The sequence below is a fragment of the Parasteatoda tepidariorum genome, chromosome 7, assembly GCF_043381705.1.
Source record: "Parasteatoda tepidariorum isolate YZ-2023 chromosome 7, CAS_Ptep_4.0, whole genome shotgun sequence".
Classification (NCBI taxonomy): Eukaryota; Metazoa; Arthropoda; class Arachnida; order Araneae; family Theridiidae; genus Parasteatoda; species Parasteatoda tepidariorum.
Genome location: NC_092210.1, coordinates 47,339,509 through 47,361,127, shown reverse-complemented (window position 1 = coordinate 47,361,127; position 21,619 = coordinate 47,339,509). Strand labels below are relative to the sequence as shown.

Here is a 21,619-nt window from a genome sequence, read left to right as displayed (position 1 = left end):
TGCTGAAAATTAACATATGTTCTATCCTATATTCAAAATATTTCTCAATAAGCAGTAGTCTACTTGACCCATTGGTGGTGAAATATGTGATCTCCCGTCCATTGATCTGCAGTTTTCCCTGCAATTCATTTAAGTTTTATCGTGAAAAAATACACTGTTATAACATATTTATTAATTCAATTGTTTTGAGGTGGTCAAAATAAATATCTACATACAATAATTGTTAATCAATGATTATTATAATTAATAAAATTAATTGTAAATATATGCTTAAAATAATAATTATAAATAATAATTAAAAATACATCATAACTATTTTGAAATACAACGGTAACACTAATGAAAGCGAAATTAAAGACAGTACAAAATGATTTTGATTTCAATTCAAGGCAAGAAATCTGACTGCGAAAAATGTGGGACTAGTTGCCCCATCTCTTAGCAATATTTGGATAAAAATAATCGCCGGGATGAAAGAGACGTGTATTAAGATTAAGTAGCGATGAATTCAATTTCAATGATGCAATTTTTCTTTTCATCGCATGGAATGCGACGTCGACCATACAGGCACAAAAACGCCGATCGTAGGAGATGCGAAGCCGATAGAGAAGGGGTTAAAGGATAATAAAATGTTTTTAATTCTTAAAGAAACTTCTGCTCATTTTCATAAAAGTTATAGCAACTACAATGAAAGTTTCCTTCGTTCACTCAAAAACAATAGTTAAAAATAAAATGCACCGTAATTTCTTAGTCTCCGCTGCTATTGAAATGGCAGTGTTATAAAAAACACTGTTGTTTAAGTTAATATGGCGGCATAGCATTCTTCATTCGAAGTACACTTGCAACAAATACTAAAAGAAACGGTTTTCCATTACTAGCCGTCATCTGATGAAACCGAACTCTACTTATGAAAAAATACGCAATCAATTTTTATAATAATATTAAAAGAAATAAAAATCAACAAATGGAAAAGTAATAATTTTTTTGCGAATTAGCATTTTAATTTAAATCATTATGCTATTTCTAAAAACAAAAATAAGTGATATATTTCAATAAAAAATGAATAAAAATTTTTATCATTAATTATGTTATTATTTATTGAAAACAAGTCTTTCTTCCATGTTTAAAGGGGGTTTTCCGTCACCTTAGTTTCAGAAATGATTCGATACCATTACTTATTAATCTACTCTTGTTTTTAATAGAATATATTATGTGAGTTACAATAATTTAATAATATAAATTTATTGTTGTTATACATTAAAAATTTATTGTTTATAATATTTCAAATTAAAATATACTCATCTAAAAATAAAAATACTTTCTTGTCGAACAAAATTCTTTTTTCTTGTTTTGGCAACTGTTTCATTTATTTCGCAATTGTTGTTCTAAGAAGGCTCAATCTGAGTATTACATAAAACTGCCGCCTTAATTTCTGATAATCAAAACAAAAACCATTTCGTTTATTTTGAATCCGTGTTGATTTGAACACGTTTACTAACATGTCTTCAGAATCTTTACTTCATCGTTGTGAAGTGACAAAGCTCGAGGTACTAATTATTATTTAAAATAGTTAGCAAAATTAAAAAATATTATATTCTAATTAAATATTTTCTTCTTTCAGAATAAAGTTAAAAAATTTCGCATTCTGGAGCTAAAAGATCTGTTAGATTTCGCCAACATGGATAGTTCTGGTTCTAAAAAAGAATTACTTAAGAAAGCTTTATTACTTGTGAATAATTACGACTACTGTGAAGTAAAAAATTTTGAAGAACTTAGCAGAAAAATTGACGAATTACTAAAGTATGTAAATTTAAAGTTCCTTCTTTCTCACTTGTAAAATTAAATTTATTCATTTCTTCCTACAATTATCATCAGTAATCTATGTTAATTTTCTCTGTAATAACTAGTACCTGTCCGTTAATTAGTACATATTTTGGCTTTCAATACTGTTATCTTTCTATTCTTGTATCCTATCTCGTGGCAGAATCTTGGCCACACGGCGACTTTGTCGCAGAACGTTACTGAGTTCCTACAGAAATCTTTTTTGTTTGGGAAGCAAAGAAGTTGAGTTTTTTTATCTGCAGAATTTTTCGAAACATTTTTTTTTCTGCAGAACTTTTTTCCCCCCTTTCTGCCAAATTATATTCAAAAAATGCCTTTCTCGCATATGGAAAAAAAACGGATGGAAAAAAAATGCTCGTAATTTTTTTCCCCCTACTTTCTTTTGAGAATAAAAACTTCCACAATGATTGGCTTTAGCTAGAATTTCAGAGTGATATTATGAAAAGTAATTTCCAAATAGAAAAAATTTAAAAAAAAGTTAACTATACAAATATTTTTAGAGAAGAAAAATATCACCAATAATATTAGAATATGTATTCTTTTATTTTTAGATTTAAAAAAAAATTTTGCATTTATAATTAAAAAAATATATACTGTTCTGTTTTATACATGAAGGCTTTTTTTTTTGTAAACAGAAAGCGCTTCTGTTACTTTAAATTAGTAATATATATATTTGCTATTATTAAATATGTCTCTCAGAAAGGTATTAGAACTAGAAAGAACTGTCGCAAAAAAGCTCGAAAAAATTCTGCCACAGGGGTATCCTAATTGTATTTATATTTTCTGTAAGATGTTTGAGAAAAATTGATTACGGAAAATTATTTCAATCGCAAAATTATTTATATAAAATTTTAGCTAAAGATAACCTTTTAAAAATATTAAAAGGACATGATTTCTACTAAAAAAAAATTAAGGGAGATTTTCATTTGTTTTATTTTATTATTTTATTTTATTCTTCAATAAAAATGACTTATCAAATTTAAAATTTACCTTCTTTTTACAGTTGGAAGTAAATGACTTTCTACCAATAATGCGTACTTGGTACAAAATTTTAATTTTAATTTGTACTTACAGACATTTATTTTATTTGTATTTGAATTATTGTTCTCTCTTCTTTTTCAATTTGTAACTTGTCTTCGCAAAATGTGAAATTTTTGACTGTGTTTCTTATTTTATATGTCTTATTTTTTTAATAAAAAGATTATCAAACCTTATTTTTGAGAAATTTTTTTAAGATAGACTAAATATTTGTTAAAAATGTTGTGACTAATTCTAAAAAGTTTTGCATAGAAGATGCAAAATTCTCAAATTCTAGAAGTGCACAACCGTGCGGCACTCTCCTTCTAATAACTTCCTAACTAGTATGAAAAATTAATAACTTTTTTAAACTAGTCTTAATAAACTTTGAAAACTTATCAAGGTTATTATTTTAAAATTGCAAATGCAGATGTGTCGATGGGTAGCTTTTGTAATTTTCATTTTTTAAATTTTTTTTATCCTTTGATCAAGAAAAAAACCCTGTTCCAAACAAATGCTTAAAAAACTAAAGACTCAGTTTAAAAATTAAAGATGTAAACTATTAATATGCCACAAAAATATTAATAAAATTAAATTTTCCACGGAGAATGTAACAAGAGTGCTACAATTTAATTTCGTGTAAAACTCCTAATGTATTTTTTAATTAAGAAATATTGTACTTGTACTTTGTCTTTTAATTTTTTAGACAAGTATCAATCAATAATATTTATGTCACCCTAAGGAATAATTTAGTTTTTAATTTAGACAAAAATTGAATTTATTACCGACTATAAAGTCAATTTATTTTCTGCGGTCCTTGAAAGATTTTTTTTTCTTTCGGCAACCTTTTTCTGAAAAGTGCTGTGCACTCTTACCAAACATGTTCAGCCTAAGATAAAAACTAATATTTTTGAATTAAGTAACTATAATCAATGCTACAAAATTTTAAATTATTCTATCTAAGGAAACTGATGAAAATTCTTAATGAAATCACTTTTATGTATTAAAATTTAGAAAACTATTTCTTAAATTGAAAATAAATGTTCTTAGAATTGAAAATGAGTTACAAATCTTTCAATAAAATTAGAAAGACTTATAAGGGAGGAATATTGCAAACCAATTATATAGTTTTAAGTTATTATATTAATTCTATTTTTCCCAGAATTTTGTTTTCTTTTTCCTTCTTTTTATGTATATTTTTTCTTTTAGACAAAATACGATACCGTTGCGCAATCTTGGTAATAAATCAGTGGATCTAGGAAAATATTTGTTTTTTACTAGCATCGAATCACTTATTGCTCCTCATTCCTTTAGTAAGTGTATAGAAATAATTTTTATGATGATAAATATTTTTATTTTTGCCTGTATTGGAAAAAAAACTTGAATCTCTAAAATAAATTGCATTTGTTACAGTTATCTAATTCATAAAAACGAAATTGATTTATTCCATTTCCAGATTATAATTGATATTATATTTATTCCAGATTATAATTTGATTTATTCCATATCTAAATTAATATACTATACTGTAAGCTAAATGATAGACCTTAATAATTTTTGATCTACTGATCTGATTATCACGTACGAAGGTACAATAATCGTAACTGTGTTCAAGGGTTTAACCTTAATCATACTAATTAATTTGTGTGCATGATATTTCATGCTAATTAATTTTGTTGACGATATTAGTTATGAAAATTTAATTAGTTCTTTCTTTTTTTATTTTAAAATATGTAATCAAAAATTAGAATGGAAAGCACGGGATAGTTCTTCAAAAATGAAAATAGAATGTTTTGGTTAACAGGTATTTTTACCAAACATGCTTTCAGATTTATGTTTTTAAAAAATGCAATTAATTTATCATATTCTGAATTTTTAACAAAAAAAAGATTAATTTTTCTAATTAAAATATTCTTAATTAATCTAAATTAAGTAACATATTAACATATCTAGTGTTCAGAAAGATCTCATCATTCAAATAGGGTGTAGTGAAATCTAAATACCAATAATTGAGAAAGTTTAAACAGCACTCAGGTGCATTTACTCCATTCACAAATTATTTCGGCCAATTTTTGCGTTTGCTTGGAAACCGACAGTTGACAACAGTAGATTGTTTACAATCGAGCTCAAGGAGGTGCAAGTTCAATACGTCTTGCAAGCTTCTAAACATTCCATACAAACAAAAGTTAACTGAGTTTTATAAAGCATGTATGTTAGTAGTTTAATAAAGATAATTATGCTCTCCTTAAGTTTACTTAAATCTGTCACTTGCATAAATAATCTTATAATATTTAATTTCTATTCTCTTCTGTTTTGTTAAGCTTAGTCCAAATTTATCTTAACATTCACTCTGTTCTGCATGTATGTTTTATTAATAAACTAATTTCATTTTAAGAAATAGTGTTTATATGCATCCTAAATTAATGTTTCTTACTTTTTGTAAAAATAACTATACTGAAACTGGTATGTATCATATCTTATTCTAATTATAAATTTTTGTGATGTTGAAAATCAAAAGTGGTGGTAGCTACTTTACATCATGTAATGAAAAGCATCATATTTGGTGTTTCACTACCACAGGAAGGCCGGGATAGCCTGGTCGGTAGGGCGCTGGGCCCATGTCCGATAGTTCGAACCCCGCAGGCCGAAGACGCGCTGTGTAGTAAAGTGACTGATCTACGTTAAATCTGTCGAGTCGCAGAAGTCCTCCATGTTCCCATAACAGATCAATACCTCTGGGGGATCGATCGTTCTTTGAATCAGGTCAAAATTGCGATCTGTTGATGAATGAATGGATGTATGTATAAATGGGTCCGCCCTATAAACGGGTGCAACGTATGGTGTGGCAGAAGTCGAATTCTTGGCCCTAGATGGCGCCACTGGAAAACAAGAACAATTTCACCCCTCTGCCTAAACAGGCATACGTCAACAACAACTACCACAGGAACTATCATTGGAACTACTTTGTGAGTGGATTAACTTTGTGAAGTGAAACATCAAGAACAAAGACGAGCCACATTATAAAAATAGTTGCCACCATTTTTGGTCTTTAAATAAACTAAAGTTTTTTTACAGTGCATTGTCACATTTTTTACTTACTTTTTTTACTGTTATAGTTTATTTATTCGTTTTTTGTGTATTTGTTTATTCACAACACATATTTTCACGTTCATTAGTATCAATATAATAAATCCACTGCAAAAACATTTCGTTTAAAAATCAAGCACAATTTTAGTCATAAATTCGCACGAATTTTTTCCAACAACTGTTGTTTTGTAAATTTTAGAAAAAATTTTTCTCACGGCAACTACTCCTCGATGCTTAAAAACGTATTTGTGACTAAAATATAAAACTGCTATAAATACATTCTCAAATATAAAACTATTACAAACACATATTATGTACCGAACCGTAGTTATCATGCCAAAAATTATATAAAATCGACAAAATAACAATTCTTTGAAAGAATTAGGGCAAATATATTTCTAAGAAACTTGCTTGTTTCTTGAACAAAATGTTTTTGTTGTGAAGCTCTAAATTTTGATGAAAATATAAGTTGTCCATAAGCAAACACACAAAAAAGGAATGAATAAGGGGAAAAAAAACTAAAACTGTAAATAAAAAAAATGAGACTACATGCACTGTTAAAACTATCAGTTTATATCAACACAAAAAAATGGTGGCAACTACTTTTTTTTGCAGCGCAAGAGTAATGTATGGTTTATCACTATCACCTTGGTGTAAATTAGTTGTCAATAATCAAAAATAAAGAAGTAAGAGAGGAAAACTAAAAGCCCGCATTCTTCTAAAAAGTAAACTATACGTTGAAGAAAAAAGTACAATCAAAACATGCTAAAATTTACCGTGTATCTGGCTCTATATATACACCGAAACGCTCAGTAATTTTTACCGAAGCGCTTTGGTAATGATATTTTATTTTATTTAATAACCGTCGTTGAACAGCCGACCCAATTTAATGGGTTTACGACTACTAATGTTCAACTCCGTAGCCTTGTAATTTTGAACCCCATCCAGAAGACGAGGGAGCTCCTGGATCGAGTATTGGGAGAAATTTTGCCTTCGTGGTGAACTTTCGGATGGAGCTAATCCGCATTTGCGTTACATGGAGATTAAGACCACGAGAACCTCCCACGGTTAGCCTGACGGCAAGGGGACTATAACCCATGATCCGTCTTCCACTGAGGATATTTCACGTCAGCACTGTGGTCGGTGCAAGCCGGATACGGAATTCGTATCGACTGGGATTCGAACCCGGTTCGCGTCATTGGAAGGCGAACGCTCTATCCCCTGAGCCATCGCTGCTCTTTATAATGATATTGTGAAATAACAATAAATTTGAAAATAACAATAATGTTTTTTTTTTAACCTGAATTGTCATTACTGTACAATACGGCATTTCTGCCAAAAAAATTTTCGCCGTGTAAGATTTCTTTAATTTGTATATTGGTAAATTTGGTCTTCTTTAAAAAAATTTATTTTTTTAAAGTAATTCAAAATTAGTATCTTAAAAATTTATATTTTCAATATTTCTAAATTTATCATAGAGACTTTGTTTTATTAGTTATGTCTGACCCTTCTGAAATCACGGGCTCTTTGAAATAGGTCCCCTTTCTAACCCTTCTTATTGTCTTAGGCCTGTTTGAAAATAGTCATAATTTTTTTTTACATTTATCTGAGAGCTTAATTTATTTTTAACAATTTAACAGGAGAGAAAAAAACAAAACCTCTCTTATCTAGACATTTGAATGTTTTTTTAACTTCTCTCTGATTTGAATTGATCCATGAATCGTAAAAATTTATAATTGTTATAATCCATTATTGCTTTTAAAAACTATATATTGTTTTTGAACTAAGCTGTATTTTGTTCAGAAAAAATAACTTAAAAAAGGCTCTCAATTAAAAAAAAAATTATGAGTAATTTAGTTTTTTTTTCGTTATTTATTTCTTGTTTTGTTTTTAAATATTTTGTTGCATTTTTTTAAAAAATATTTACAGATGTTGAAAAGGGCCCTCTTTGCATGGAGCTTTCCATACCACAATCTTCAATTAAAAAAATTAAAAAAAGGTAAATAGGATCTTTCTATATACAATCGTTTAAAAATGTAATGTAAATTTTACATTATTTTTATTTTGTTTGTATTCTAAGACAAAATTTATTTAAATATTATTTTTTAGAAATATCAAGGAAAGAATTAGTAACTGATATTTAGAAATATCAAGTATTGCTTTCATGTATCAGTTGTTACTACCATGTGGTTGAATGATTTAAAATTTGCTGGAAGACACAGATTTGCTAGAAGGAACAGTAATTATATTTCTGCACTGCATGAATAAACAACCCAATTGCTCCATTCTAAATTTTCTGCAAAATTCAAGCAACTTTCCCCTTTTTTTTCCCTCTGTTGCAAAATACAACGTGTTTATAAGATTTGTTTCTATTAAGTTACGCGAGGTTTTTCCTTTGTATTTGAAATTTAATGTTCAAATTTCTTTTTTCGTTTTTTTTTCTTCAATTAAGGTTATTTTTTAGTTTCTTTCCAATTTAATTTTTTTTTGTATGATTTCTATAGGTAATTTTGAAAGTAGTCTAATGCCGAATTTCAGAACAGTCTTAAGAATTAGGAAAAAATAGTTAAAACATCATGAAACGGAAAAATTCTGTAACAATTTCTCTTAAAGAGTAAATAAACGAACATATGTAAAAAGATTTATTTTAAACATTTAATATGAAGTGATAGTCCTATTCTATTTGCGAACTCTGAAATGAATTCACGTACCTGAGGAACAGATTTTCTTTCGCTTTTCTTTGAAATAAAAAAAAGCTTGAATTTATTGGTCTACAAAGTGCGTGAGTTTAGTAGGTAGCCTTTATTTGGTTTGTGAATTTTTCATATTCACTGAAGACTAATTCTTCCATGTCTTGTAACAACAAATTTTTAAGAAGGTTGATTTCTACTCTTGTTTATTTTATTTTGATGGATATATTTTATTTTCAGTCAACGAATGGATGGTTCGTATGAGTTGGAAGTTCAGATCAAATTCTGGGAAACTTTAGATGTTGATGTTTGGGATGATGCCTACATTTGGATCTTAATCAACAATAAACCTATTTACGTAAATAATTTGTTGCAATACTTTTGCTATCTATAATTATTTTTACTGCTATATTTAAAAAATATTGTTACTTTTCTGATTTTAAAGATTTAGACTAGGAACTCTTAATAAAGTAGGAAATACCGTGCAAGACACAAAACCTGCTTGGTAGAGGGTTGCGCTCATGTCCAAGAGGGTGTGAGTTAGATCCCCGCCGGCCGAAGGCTTCTTCCGGTGTAGTAAATGGTGACAGGTGTACGTTAAATCTGTCTGGGCACAAAGCTCCCCTTGTTCCCAAAACATATCATGCATCTAGGGGTACTGAATTGGAGATTGATCGTTCTCCTGTTCAAGTCAAGATTACGATCTGCGGATGAATGAATGAGCCCACCTCATAAACGGGCTGTGACGAGTGTGTGACTGAAGTCATATTTTTGGTCATAGATGGCGCCACTAAAAAAAAGAAACGCACCCTCTGCTTTAAATTCCTTTAGTTTCACCAAGCAGGCTTGCTGATACTGACCAGTGGCATTAAAAACAACAACAATAACAACACAAAATGCAAAACAATGACATGGATTTATAGCACAGTAGTCTATAATACAAAAGCTCCCACTGAAATTAAATCATGGCACTAGCCACGCCTATTTAAGGATTTTATCACTATGAGAATTATTAAAATACTTTTAGCAACGCCAAAAAACGGTCTATGCAGATTGATATTGAGTGAACTAAATGGTTTATTATAATGTATTTATGAAGAAATAGAGAGCATAAAAGAATAATAAATGATCTTCCTTTAAAAATAAATCTATGACTAAGCCTAAAAATGTTTAAAATTTTATTAACAATTATTGAATTGGCAGAGGTCGATCCAGGTTTTATTTTTTGGGGCGATGCCTCAATTCTAATTCAGTTTAGCTTATCGAATTTGAGTTGAATCAATTTTATTAATCCCACATTTTCTTTCATTTATTGAATTTTATATTATACTAATGTATGATTATTATTTATATCTTATGATCTGTAAATACATTTTATGCACCATAGGTTCCACAACCATGCCCTCATATATTTTACATTACAAAATACTGTAATTTTGATGCGAATACTATAAATACAGTTGTAATTCATTCATCAAAACCTGGAAATATGTTGGTAAGGAAATAATACTACTCTTATTTTCTATGTTCTGAAAATATTTTGTATTGTTGATGTTAAATTGTATTCGCGCATTTATTGAATTTACAGTATGATAAATGAGTTCTAATGCAACAAAGAAACGTTTAGCAGCACTGCGTTAAAAATATTAAGGCATAACATTATAAGTGCTCAGAGTCTACTGTTATTATTAATCTACGCATATTTATAATTAATCATTTAGATACGCAAAAGTCTTAAGATAGCAAAACTCTCATAAATTATAATTATCTAAACTATATATTTGAGATTGTTTCAAAACTTTAAGAGGTCTTTTTAAAACGTGTCTTACTTACGTTCTTCCCACATTTGAATTTAAGAACCTGGGGCAATATAGTGATTTACCACCATTTTTTAAGGGTGACATTTTTACCCAAATTGTCCCTGGGTATATTATTTCTAGATTTAAAAAAAATGTAACGAGTGAAAAAAAGTGAATACCATAAAACAATTCAGAACTAGAATTGGTATCAAAATTGAATTAGAATCTAATTTAAAAGATTGACTTGCATGAACCACTACATTTTTATTAAAGGTTGAAAGGAGCCTTACTGGTAATTCCGAACATTTAGTATAGTCTAGACGTTACTAGTACTTATTAGTCTACTACCAAAAGCTCACCGGCGAGTCTTGTTAACTGAACAAGAAATAATAATAGGAAAAAAAGGCATTCCATACCATCCTACTCCCTTATGTTTAGATTACCAAAGAAAAGAAAGAAAAAGCTTAAGTTTACGAAGACATAGTAAATCCAAACATTCAGTGAGTCACAGAGTTAATGTGCATCAGTATTGTATTCGTTTTCCTATGAAAACTGAATTTTCAGTCTCAAAAATTTAAGAGAACAATTTGATGCTTCAAATTGAAATGTTTTGAAAGGCTTCGGTCAAATCGTTCAGATATTGTTTTGATTTGATTTTGCTTGTTAACATCGCATTAGAGCTACACTGAACTCTTTTTAAACAGAATAGTCGTCTGAAGCAGGGGTGTCTCAGGGAACAGAGCACTCGCCTCCCAATGAGTTGACCTGGGTTCGAATCCCAGTGATGCTGGTCAATACGAATTCCAAACCCGGCTCTTACCGAGCACATTGCTGACAATAAAATGACAAGATATGTAAGTCATTGCCCGGTATTTCCTACACGTGATGTTTTAAGGTTAACTACCTTTTCTTGGTATATATTTGTCCAGTACACTCTGCCAGGTTGCACTGATTCTTTGCTAAGGTTAAGTACCATTTCCTATATTGATGTGTTTTAAGGTTACGTTTCACTGTCAGATATTCTCTACACTAATGTTTTACTTAGTATTACCTGATTGGTTATTGTTATAATAATAGCCATAATTTACTATAACCAAATAATCTTGCTAAAGTATAATTTGCGATGTAAAAAAATTGATTTCTTCAATTAAGAAAATTATTATTTTTATAATCGTCAACTTAGTAGCAAAAAAAAAATGTGTGCTTCAATGCAATTATGGTACTCTAGACTTCCTAAAACTGGACCAAACAAATTTTTATTCTGAAATGGGACAATTTTTTATTTATCGCTTCAAACAGATACGCCTCATATGGTGCTAAATCAGTTATTTAGCAATTCGCTTTTCTATTTTGCACGCCGTACTATTCAATATATAAGAGTATAAAAACAGCAATGTTATTTTTTCCTGAAAGTTTTTCTCATACCCTTTTAAGTAAGAGAACAATATTATGATTTTTCTGTTTTAATTTATGAATCATCTGTAATGTTATGATTATAATTTTTGTTTTTCCAACTTAGGGATATTATTTTGATGTATCAATTGTCAGAAGACTTACGCCTCTAGACTTTGTGAGTATATTCCCTACTAAAATTGGAGGTGATAAGAGTGTGCGTGATTTAGGTAAATACGAACGATTAGTTTTTTTTTGTTACTAAAATATTAAACAAAATCATGTTCATTATTTTCTAATTATAATAATTGTATTTATTTATTATTATTTTATTCTAAAAGAATTTAACTGACTGAACTACTCGTAAATTAAATACTTAATATTTTATTGACTGTAATTCAAAACGAATAAAGCTTTAATTAGTGAATCATATTTTGAACTTTTTTCTGACGTTCTAATTACAAGCAAAAAGATATTTCGGGGTTTTTAAGTATTAAAAACAGTCTATTAGTTTTTTTTAAAAAAATTTATTAGATTATCGGAATTTATTTGTACTAAAATATAAAATGCAAAAAAAAAAGTTTGAAAAAATTATTCTTCCTTTTTATTAAAAAATTGATCAATAACTGATTTTGTAAATTAAAGAACTTTTCAAGATGAGTAACTGTTTTTCTTATCTCAAAATAACTCTCATCATCTTGGAATCATCTTTGAATAAATAGATTATATAGTTGTGTGCAAAAACTTTTCAATTTGCTCTTAAAGTTCTTGAGACATAGAGAAATACACGAAAAGTTAAATTAACATTAAAGGGTCCAAATTTTGGAGCCCTCTCCTGATCAAACTATTGCGACCATATTTGTCAAAAAAAAAGATATGTTTATTCAGAGAAAGTACGTTTCTCTGAATAAGCGTTCAAAATATATACTGTACGTTCAGAGAAAGAAAGTAAGTTTTTGTGTCGTATTTCGTAACTTAAAAAGTATCTTCTGCATTTATTAATTAGCATATTTGAGATCATTAGGTCAAAAGTTGTTTAGGGTAATCCGTTTTTTTTTTTTTTTTTTTTTTTTTTTTTTTTTTTTTTTTTTTTTTTTTNTTTTTTTTTTTTTACGTACTGTAATATTTTTTTTCTTCTTTCTTTCAAAAATTCAGTATAGTTTTGCATCAAAATACCTTAAATACTAAAATATAAGAAACTAATGAATAAAATGCTTTTATGTTTTTTTTTAAATAATATTGTTTTACATTTTTACAGTTTCAAATTGCATTCACAACAAGTCCATTAAGCACAGTTATAAGTTACTTTTAATTTGTCATGTAAGTTTAACAATTTATTTAAAAAAAATTATTATTCTACACTATTATTTACTATTTTTATATTCTATTTTCATTTACTAGATTTACTATTCTATTTACTAACGCCAGTATTTTGTATTTTTAAAACCGTAATATATTTCTTAAGTTTTTGATTTATTTTTTGGAAATATATGAAGAGAAAACTATTTTGTTTTATTTGTGCTTGCAATAAAAAGTAAATCTTGAAGACCTTGAATGAATGATCTTGAGAAGGAATTTTTTACTTGTTAAAACTATCCGATGGTCTGAAAAAAAATTACTTTGTTATCATAACTTTTTATACAAATATTCTCTACCAAGTGTCTACAAAATGATAGATGATTTGGAAAACCTATGAAAAAGCGGAAGGAGATACAAATGTTTGCTGTGTTGTGTATAGGAAACCAGGAATTCATTCTCACTAGAAATATGATGGCTGGCTACAAGATATTCAAATAGCTACAAAATGTCATTATACTTACGTAGCATACAAAGGTATATGCTATAGAGAAAAAAAACATTTTTGTAGCATATACGTTCCAAGCATTCCACAAGATTACCATCACAGATAGCAGCGAACATATATAGTATATATATATATATAAGTTCAAAATGAAGATAAAACAAAGGAAAATAATAGACATATGGAAAAAAAAGGGAGGGGGGGGGAGGAGAAATAATAATGAAAAAAAAAAAAAAATAACAAACAACTGATTTAAAAAAAAAGAAAAAAAGTATGATTTTTTTTTTAATCAGTTGTTTGTTATTTTTTTTTCATTATTATTCCCCCCCCCCCTTTTTTCCCCGTCATATGTCTATAATTTTCCTTTGTTTTATCTTCATTTTGAACTTATCTAATGAGTTCTGTTTATTTGCAGCTTCGCAATAAACGGAACTTATTGTTTTTCTTAACTTTCTTCGTGTTTTCTTGTATTTATTTATTTTGTTGTATATATATATATAAACACCAAAGAGCCATTACAGTATGACCACCCTCCATCTATAGCAATGGGCTTGCCCAGGTTTTCATGGTTTCTCACCCAGGTACTANTTCTATTATTTTTATTTGGCATTTTATGGAATGCCTAGGAAATGTGTTAAATATGAATTGTTGCATAATTTGTCGGCTAGTTTTAAACATATAGAATGCCGGGCTTCAATCTTCGTGGTAACACAGATATATATGTATACAGTGGTGGCCAAAAGTGTGGACACTTTTTGAAAGTTTCATGTTTTTCAACTTTGTGTGCTTTTAGATTATATTAATTTTCACTTAAATACAAACGTTTATATATCAAATTGAAGGTAATTTAATGTAGAATTTAATAATAAATACAGTATTACAATATCAGTATTACAAAAAAGGTTATGCAACAAATAGTCAGATCTATCTTAGATTTGCATTTTTTTTTTGAGGTGATACTTACACAATCAATACTTAGTAGGATAACCCTTATTTTTTAAGACAGCTTCACAGCGTCTTTTCATCGAGTGAACGAGTGTTTGGAGTTCATCTTTCGTAATCACGTGGTGCCAAGAATCAATTATAGCTTCAATAAGTTGTCTTTTATTGGATGGACGTTTTTTTCGTACAAGAATTTTCAATCATCGCCGCAAATTTTCAATTGGATTGAGATCAGGGCTGTTTCCTGGCCATGGTAATATATCTATGCCTTTATTTTGAAAGCATGCTTTGCATACTCTTGCTGTGTGGCATGGAGCTGAATCCTGCTGAAAAATAAATGGTGCGTTGTTGGAGAAGAGATCCCTGATTGAAGTTTTGTTTCAGGTTTCAATTTTGGTTTCAGGGCAGTTTTGATATATTATTTGGCATTCAGGATGCCATCAATCACTTGAATTCGGCCCACACCATCTGCAGAGATACATGCCGAAATCATGACATTTGTTGGATTTTTTGTAGTTGCTTCAATGAAATCAGGATGAAGCGCTTCGCCTACGCTACGTCTCACGTATTTTCTACCATCACTTCCAAAGAGCAATATTTTACTCTCATCACTCCAGATTACTTGCTTCCATTGATTTTCTGACCATTTAATGTGTTCTTTTGCCGACTTAACTCGTTTTTCGCGTTGCTTTTGATTTAATATGGGTTTTTCCTTGGAATTCTAGCTTGTAGTCCAAATCCTGATAACCTTCTTCTTATTGTTTTTGAACTTACTGCAATACCAGCTGCATTCATTTCACATCTAATGGCATCTGATGACATTTTTCTATCATGATGGCATAGCCATTTAATTTTTCTTTCGTTAATAGCACTTGTACATTTTTTCGGCCTGATTTGGCATCCTGAATGCCAAAAAATACATCGAAACTGTCCTGAAACCAAAATTGATACCTTCCATCAGGGATCTCTTCCCCAACAACGCACCATTTATTTTTCAGCAGGATTCAGCTCCATGCCACACAGCAAAAGTATGCAAAGCATGCTTTCAAAATAAAGGCATAGATATATTACCATGGCCAGGAAACAGCCCTGATCTCAATCCAATTGAAAATTTGTGGCGACGTTAGAAAATTCTTGTACGAAAAAAACGTTCATCCAATAAAAGACAACTAAGTGAAGCTATAATTGATTCTTTTCACCATGTGATAACGAAAGATGAACTCCAGACACTCGTTCACTCGATGAAAAGACGCTGTGAAGCTGTCTTAAAAAATAAGGGTTATCCTACTAAGTATTGATTGTGTAAGTATCACTTTAAAAAAATACAAATCTGAGATAGATCTAACTATTAATTGCGTAACTTTTTTCGCAATACAGATATTGTAATACTGCATTTATTATTACATTTTACATTAAATTACCTTCAATTTGATATATAAACGTTTGTATTTAAGTGAAAATTAATATATTCTACAAGCACACAAATTTGAAAAACATGAAACTTTCAAAAAGTGTCCACACTTTTGGCCACCACTGTATATATATATATATATATATATATATTATCTCGTCTTACTTTTCTTTAATTAATTTTTCAAAATCGTCTGTTACTTTTAAGACATTTGGTATTACATTCTACCATAATGCCATTTCGTACAAATATTAGATATTTTTTTACCATCGCTTAAAGATTGAAGACACAGATTACAGTAAAAAGTTTTATTATTTTATTTATTTATTTTTACATTACCGACATTAACTTGCAACTAATTCGAAAATTGCTTATGACTTTAAATATATTTTTTCAGCAATATTTTTCTTCCACTTTTTCTAAATATATATTGAGTTGCACAGAAAGTGATTTTTTCTTCCCAACAAATGACTTAATTGTGTTTTTTCACAACCAAATTCACACTTAAGCCGCATAATCATTATATATTTTGACAGCTGTTATATCTAGGCTTGCTTGTGAAAAAGTTCGTTTGTTTCTACTCAGTAGTTGTGGATCGGTGTCTTTTCAAATATGGAAAGTGAAGAGCTGTATTTTCGGCATATTTTACTTTTTTACTATCGCGAAGGTAAAAAAAAAAGTAGTTATTTTCCGACCAACCCAATAGTACAAAAGTATACAATCTATCATATATACTTTAGAGTGCAATTTTTTTAAAAAAAAAATCAACCTGATGAATAATTATGATGGCATCGCTTACAGCTATATGTTAACATCCCAAAATATTTTAATTATATTTTAGAAAACAAAAAAGACGATTTCTTTTCCTTGCCGAAGCAACAGTTGTACACATCCAGATGTTTTCGATCTTTTCCCATTTTTGGAAGAAATGCAGTATTTTTTGAAGTGGAAATGCCCAGTCTGTTCTAAGCCAATCAGCTATGATTCAATATATATAGACCAGTAAGTAATGGAATATAACTCGTTATTTTTATCAGAGATATTATGTGGCTAAAATAGAATGTTATATGTATTTTAATTTTTTCATTATTCTCTGCCGAATTTGAAAATAATATACTTAAAAAATGTTATTAATCAGTTTATTTTAAACAATGATTCATTTAATACTAAAAGCTACCCACAATTGAATAGTATCTGATGGAGGTAATTATATCTGACGCAAAGACAAAAACTGCAAGTAGAAAGAAACAAAATAGAAAGCACTAAAAAGCGAATTTAGGCGAATCGACCAAAGTTGCGATACTTATAAGTTATACCAAGTATCAAACTGCAAAGTTAAAAGGTAATAATAGCTAGATGCCATTTCTCTCAACATTCTCGCACACTCGTGCACTCTCAAAATTACACTAGTTAACTGTATCTGAAGCTCAGATAAAAAGTACAAGTAGAACGCATACAAAGCAAGCATCAAATTTTTCAAAAATATTCATATATGTGAAGAAGTAAATGCTAAAAACCTTTTAAGAAGTATTCGTTTAGTCTAAACATACCATGTAACGTTAAGAGCATATGAGTGGTTAGCATAATGAAGGACACTTTGCCAATTGTTTGTAATTATTTGCAATGAGCAATTCATTTGGAACTTGTTTTAGATATAATATATATATAACATTAAATTTTTCAAATGTACCCATAGTTGTGAAGAAATAAGTACCCAAAGTTTTTAAGAAACTTTAGCTTACTCTAAACCATGCTTCGTAAAGACCCATGCTATGACACCCCTACTAAGAACTTATAAGTGGGGTTGAACTCTTATCCATGCTGAGGAAGTGGGATGCTTCGCTCATCCTATAGATGAGAAGTCATCTATCCGAAGTGGGGTGAAGCGCTTACCATAGCACTCTAGTAAGAGAGTTAATCTACCCTAAAAGCGGGGGGCTGATTTTCCCCCTACTACTAGATACACACAAAATGCATGTAAATTTAGCATTAGTTGAAACTCTTTGCTTTTTTTCCTAAAGCTTTCAGAAATGAAAAATCGCCAAGTAATTGTAATTATATGATTTCGTATAATTACAATTACCATAACCTGATTTTCAACATTATATTACCTATTGCAATTTAGCAACTAATTGTTTGGATATAGTTTATCTTTGAGTTCTTGGCTTGTTTGGCTTGGACAAGTCAGTAAGGTGCGCCTTTCGTTCGGTAAGAGAGCACCGTAAGTGCTAAAGTACGTCTTGGCTCAAAAGATGGCACCACCTTAGATGGCACCACCACTTATACGAGACGCCACTTCCACAACTTTGACATAGATCTGAAGGGGAAGGAAATTTTCTCCAGATCCCTGTATTCATGGTACTGCTGAACGACAGACATTCGATTCCACAGATTGGACCAGTACGTATATCGCATGTACTCAGTTTGTCTTAGCAGAGTCGAGGATCGAACACCGGCTCCTCCAGATGGTAGTCCGATTCTCTTACCACTGATCTACCACGGCCCTAAAATTAATGTTTAGGCATTGATGTTTAGACGTATATATTCTAAACTACGATGGATAGGAAAATTTTAAAATGCATAATCTTAAAAATGCAAGAAATAAACTCTTAAACTACTTTTCAATAATGATTTTAAAAAAAGTTTCTTCCTTAATTCTACTTGGGATATATTTAAGATAAAATAAAGAGTTTAATTTATTAATGATTTAAGGTTCATATTTATTATTAAGAAAACATAATTTTGAATTAGCATATGTCATTTGACAGTTTTAATATTTAGGCAATTTATTCATGTTAGTTTTAAAGCATATCTATATTTATTTAGGACTCTTAAGAACTATGCAGATTCAGGAAAACTTCTACTTACATTTTTCAAGCAAAGAGACAAACGTGTAAGTCAGCATCTATCAAATCTAATGATAAATCCCTGTACGCAAAATTTTCTGAGTAAAACAGTGCTTTCAAAGTAAAAAATGATAACAAACTTAATAAAAATGAAATTATTTAAAAAATTTTTTTATTATTTTCTATAAATGACAATTTCCTAGTATTGCAATTAATTAAAGATAAAAGCCAGAAAGAATAATTACAATGAAGAATTGAATACTGAATGAGTGTGCACTGATGCGATACAATTTAAAATAATTTTAAGCACCAAAAATTTGAGAAATTTATCTCAAATTGAGATTTCCTTGGATTTATTGTTTTAGCTGATAAATGCTAGCGCTTTTCTATTTTGATTTATTATTGTAATGTTACTAACTTATTTTGTCTTTTTCTGAGTTTGTTAATTAGTTTAATTCTTTGATTAAATCATAATTATTGTTATAATTACATCATAATTATCTTATCTTAGTTTAAAAAGAAGTATATCATGTGAACTTTTCCTGTCTCTTTTCCAAAACGAGAAGGCTTATTATTCCTCAAAAATGTTTGAAATATTGTAATTGTGTTTGCTTGATAAAAATAAATAATTAATTTTATCCGAATAATTTAATAAGTAGACATTTTGAAACTGTAATTAATCTTCATTTTCTTTTGCTAGTTTTATGATCAAGAGTCGGAAGAGGTTGTCATTACTGAGGAAACTATAATAATTGACTGATGTAGATTGAAATGAATACGCATGCCAGCTTTTGCTATTATTTTACAGAACAATTTTCCTTCTTAATCCCTGATTCGAAGCAAATTTTAAGCTGTAAATGTTTTTATAAGAAGAGAACATTTCAAAACATATTTTTAATAAAGTCTTTGCTTGCATTTTATTTTTGCTTCGCATTTCTGCATTACTTGTGAATACAACTGTGATGTAATAATATTCCATGTAAGAAAAAGAGAAAGACGTTTATTTTTTCAAATGCAGGTCATTACAAAAAAAAAATGCAAAAAATGTTTAGAGTGGCCCCTTGTCGAAAACTAGCAATTTCTTTTAAGCAAATTGTACCTGCTTTGCTAAATAAAATGACACCGAGAACATAATTAAAGGTTTCTTTGCGGGTTTCCATAAATAAAAAAAATCGCTTTTCTAGCTGTTGACCAACTTGTTGCTAATCCAGGGTTGTTATCTCCACTGGAGGAATAGGGAAAACTTGGAACATACACGAAATTTAGAAATCCTCTATAACAGAGAAATTTGAATATTTCCGACCTCTCAAAGTATAATCTATAGAATATTTGAAGATGATAGTTCAACTATTCTAATTAACTTCATTTACTGTCGAAATAATTATTTGAATCTGTACATGATATCTCTAAACTTCTCCAGCAATTAAAACTAGTATAGTTATCTTACTATGGCTCACATAAGTGCACAGTGATTGTGCGTTTCAACTTAATATATTGTGTATAATTTGTACAGTGAAAACACGGGGATTTAATTTTGCAGATATGAGTGGCAACCCTCTAATCCAAGTGACATCTCAAAATATAGTCTAACCAAAAAATGGTAACTTCTGTTATTAGAAAACTATTTGATAGGTCACAATCCTTAAAAATGAAATTAGTTGCTTCTTTTACCATGCTCGCCTCGTTGTTCACAGAACTCTTCTGCCAGCTGAAGTTTTTAAGCAATGTTGTCATTAAGGGTGTTCAAAATTTTTTCGTCCCGCAGTGGACTGATCGTTAAAACACGGTTCCCAGCAGATCACCGAAGTCAAGCATCACTGACTGCGGTCAGTGTGTGGGTGGGTGACTACTTGGATTAGTCTGCGTAGGGACCGATGGTGTACGGCATTAGTCCTCGTTAAACTGTTCTACCGTTCTTTCGCCAAAGAAAATAAAATAAAGCTGCAGCTTAAGTGCATTAAATCTCAAAGCAAAATTTTAAATTTAAGTGTTTTATCTTGCTGAAAAGAATGACTGGATTTTAAAATAGACAAATAATTTAAATATTTTTTTAAAAAAATTAAATAATAGGGTTTATAAAAAACTACCGTCGATTTTGCGAGATCTTTTATCTATATAAAAATCAATGAGTAACTCTCAATTTTTTGTATATTTTTGTGGACGCAAACAATGCAGCGTTTGTGTAACTATTCAAATATTAAAAATTTAGATTTCAAATACTTTGCTTTCCTGTAAAACTGTGGCTTAATAATCTGCGCCATTTCCACACTTAGTTTAAATTAGGTTCTTTAAATGCAGATTAAACTTAATCCAACAATAGCGAATGATTATTACCAACCAACAGCCATTATTAAAAAAAAGCATATTATTCGCTAAAAAGTGTTCTTTTATAGGAGTTATAGTATTTTGTTTACGTCTCACTGGAGCTCCAAAAGGCGTTATTGGCCACGGTCAGGTAAACATCCCTAACCGAATTCATGCCATTATAATTTTTTTTCCTTTACAGAGGGAATAACTTAGACGACTTAGGTGAGGTGCGAACTCTAATATTTTATATTAAAATAGTTTAATGATTTCCCGTACCACGCATCCTCGGTCCCTTCGAAATCGACTCCTGATCAAAGTTGTTATCCACCAGCTAGCTGACTGACCGCTACAAGTACGAGTTGACTTCGGTGAACTTCTGGGAACTTTGTATTACATCAATTCACTCTGGAATTGTTGTTTAAAAAAAACAGAACCTTGGAAGAATTGTCTTAACATTGAATCCCTTTTAATCACAGATAAGCTCCTTA

At 29.6% G+C, this 21,619-nt stretch overlaps 1 protein-coding gene across 1 annotated transcript; it reads left to right on the top strand.

Moving 5' to 3' along the window:
• Window positions 1–1,391: 1,391 nt before the first annotated feature.
• LOC107451574 (E3 SUMO-protein ligase PIAS4-like) lies at window positions 1,392–19,744 on the top strand. Its single transcript, XM_016067720.3, has 11 exons — window positions 1,392–1,544; window positions 1,619–1,797; window positions 4,066–4,169; window positions 7,873–7,942; window positions 8,874–8,991; window positions 10,021–10,128; window positions 11,952–12,054; window positions 13,083–13,144; window positions 16,820–16,980; window positions 18,805–18,871; window positions 19,525–19,744. The coding sequence occupies exons 1-11, from the start codon at window positions 1,497–1,499 to the stop codon at window positions 19,582–19,584; spliced, it is 1,080 nt and encodes a 359-aa protein (XP_015923206.1). The 5' UTR covers window positions 1,392–1,496; the 3' UTR covers window positions 19,585–19,744.
• Window positions 19,745–21,619: the final 1,875 nt, after the last annotated feature.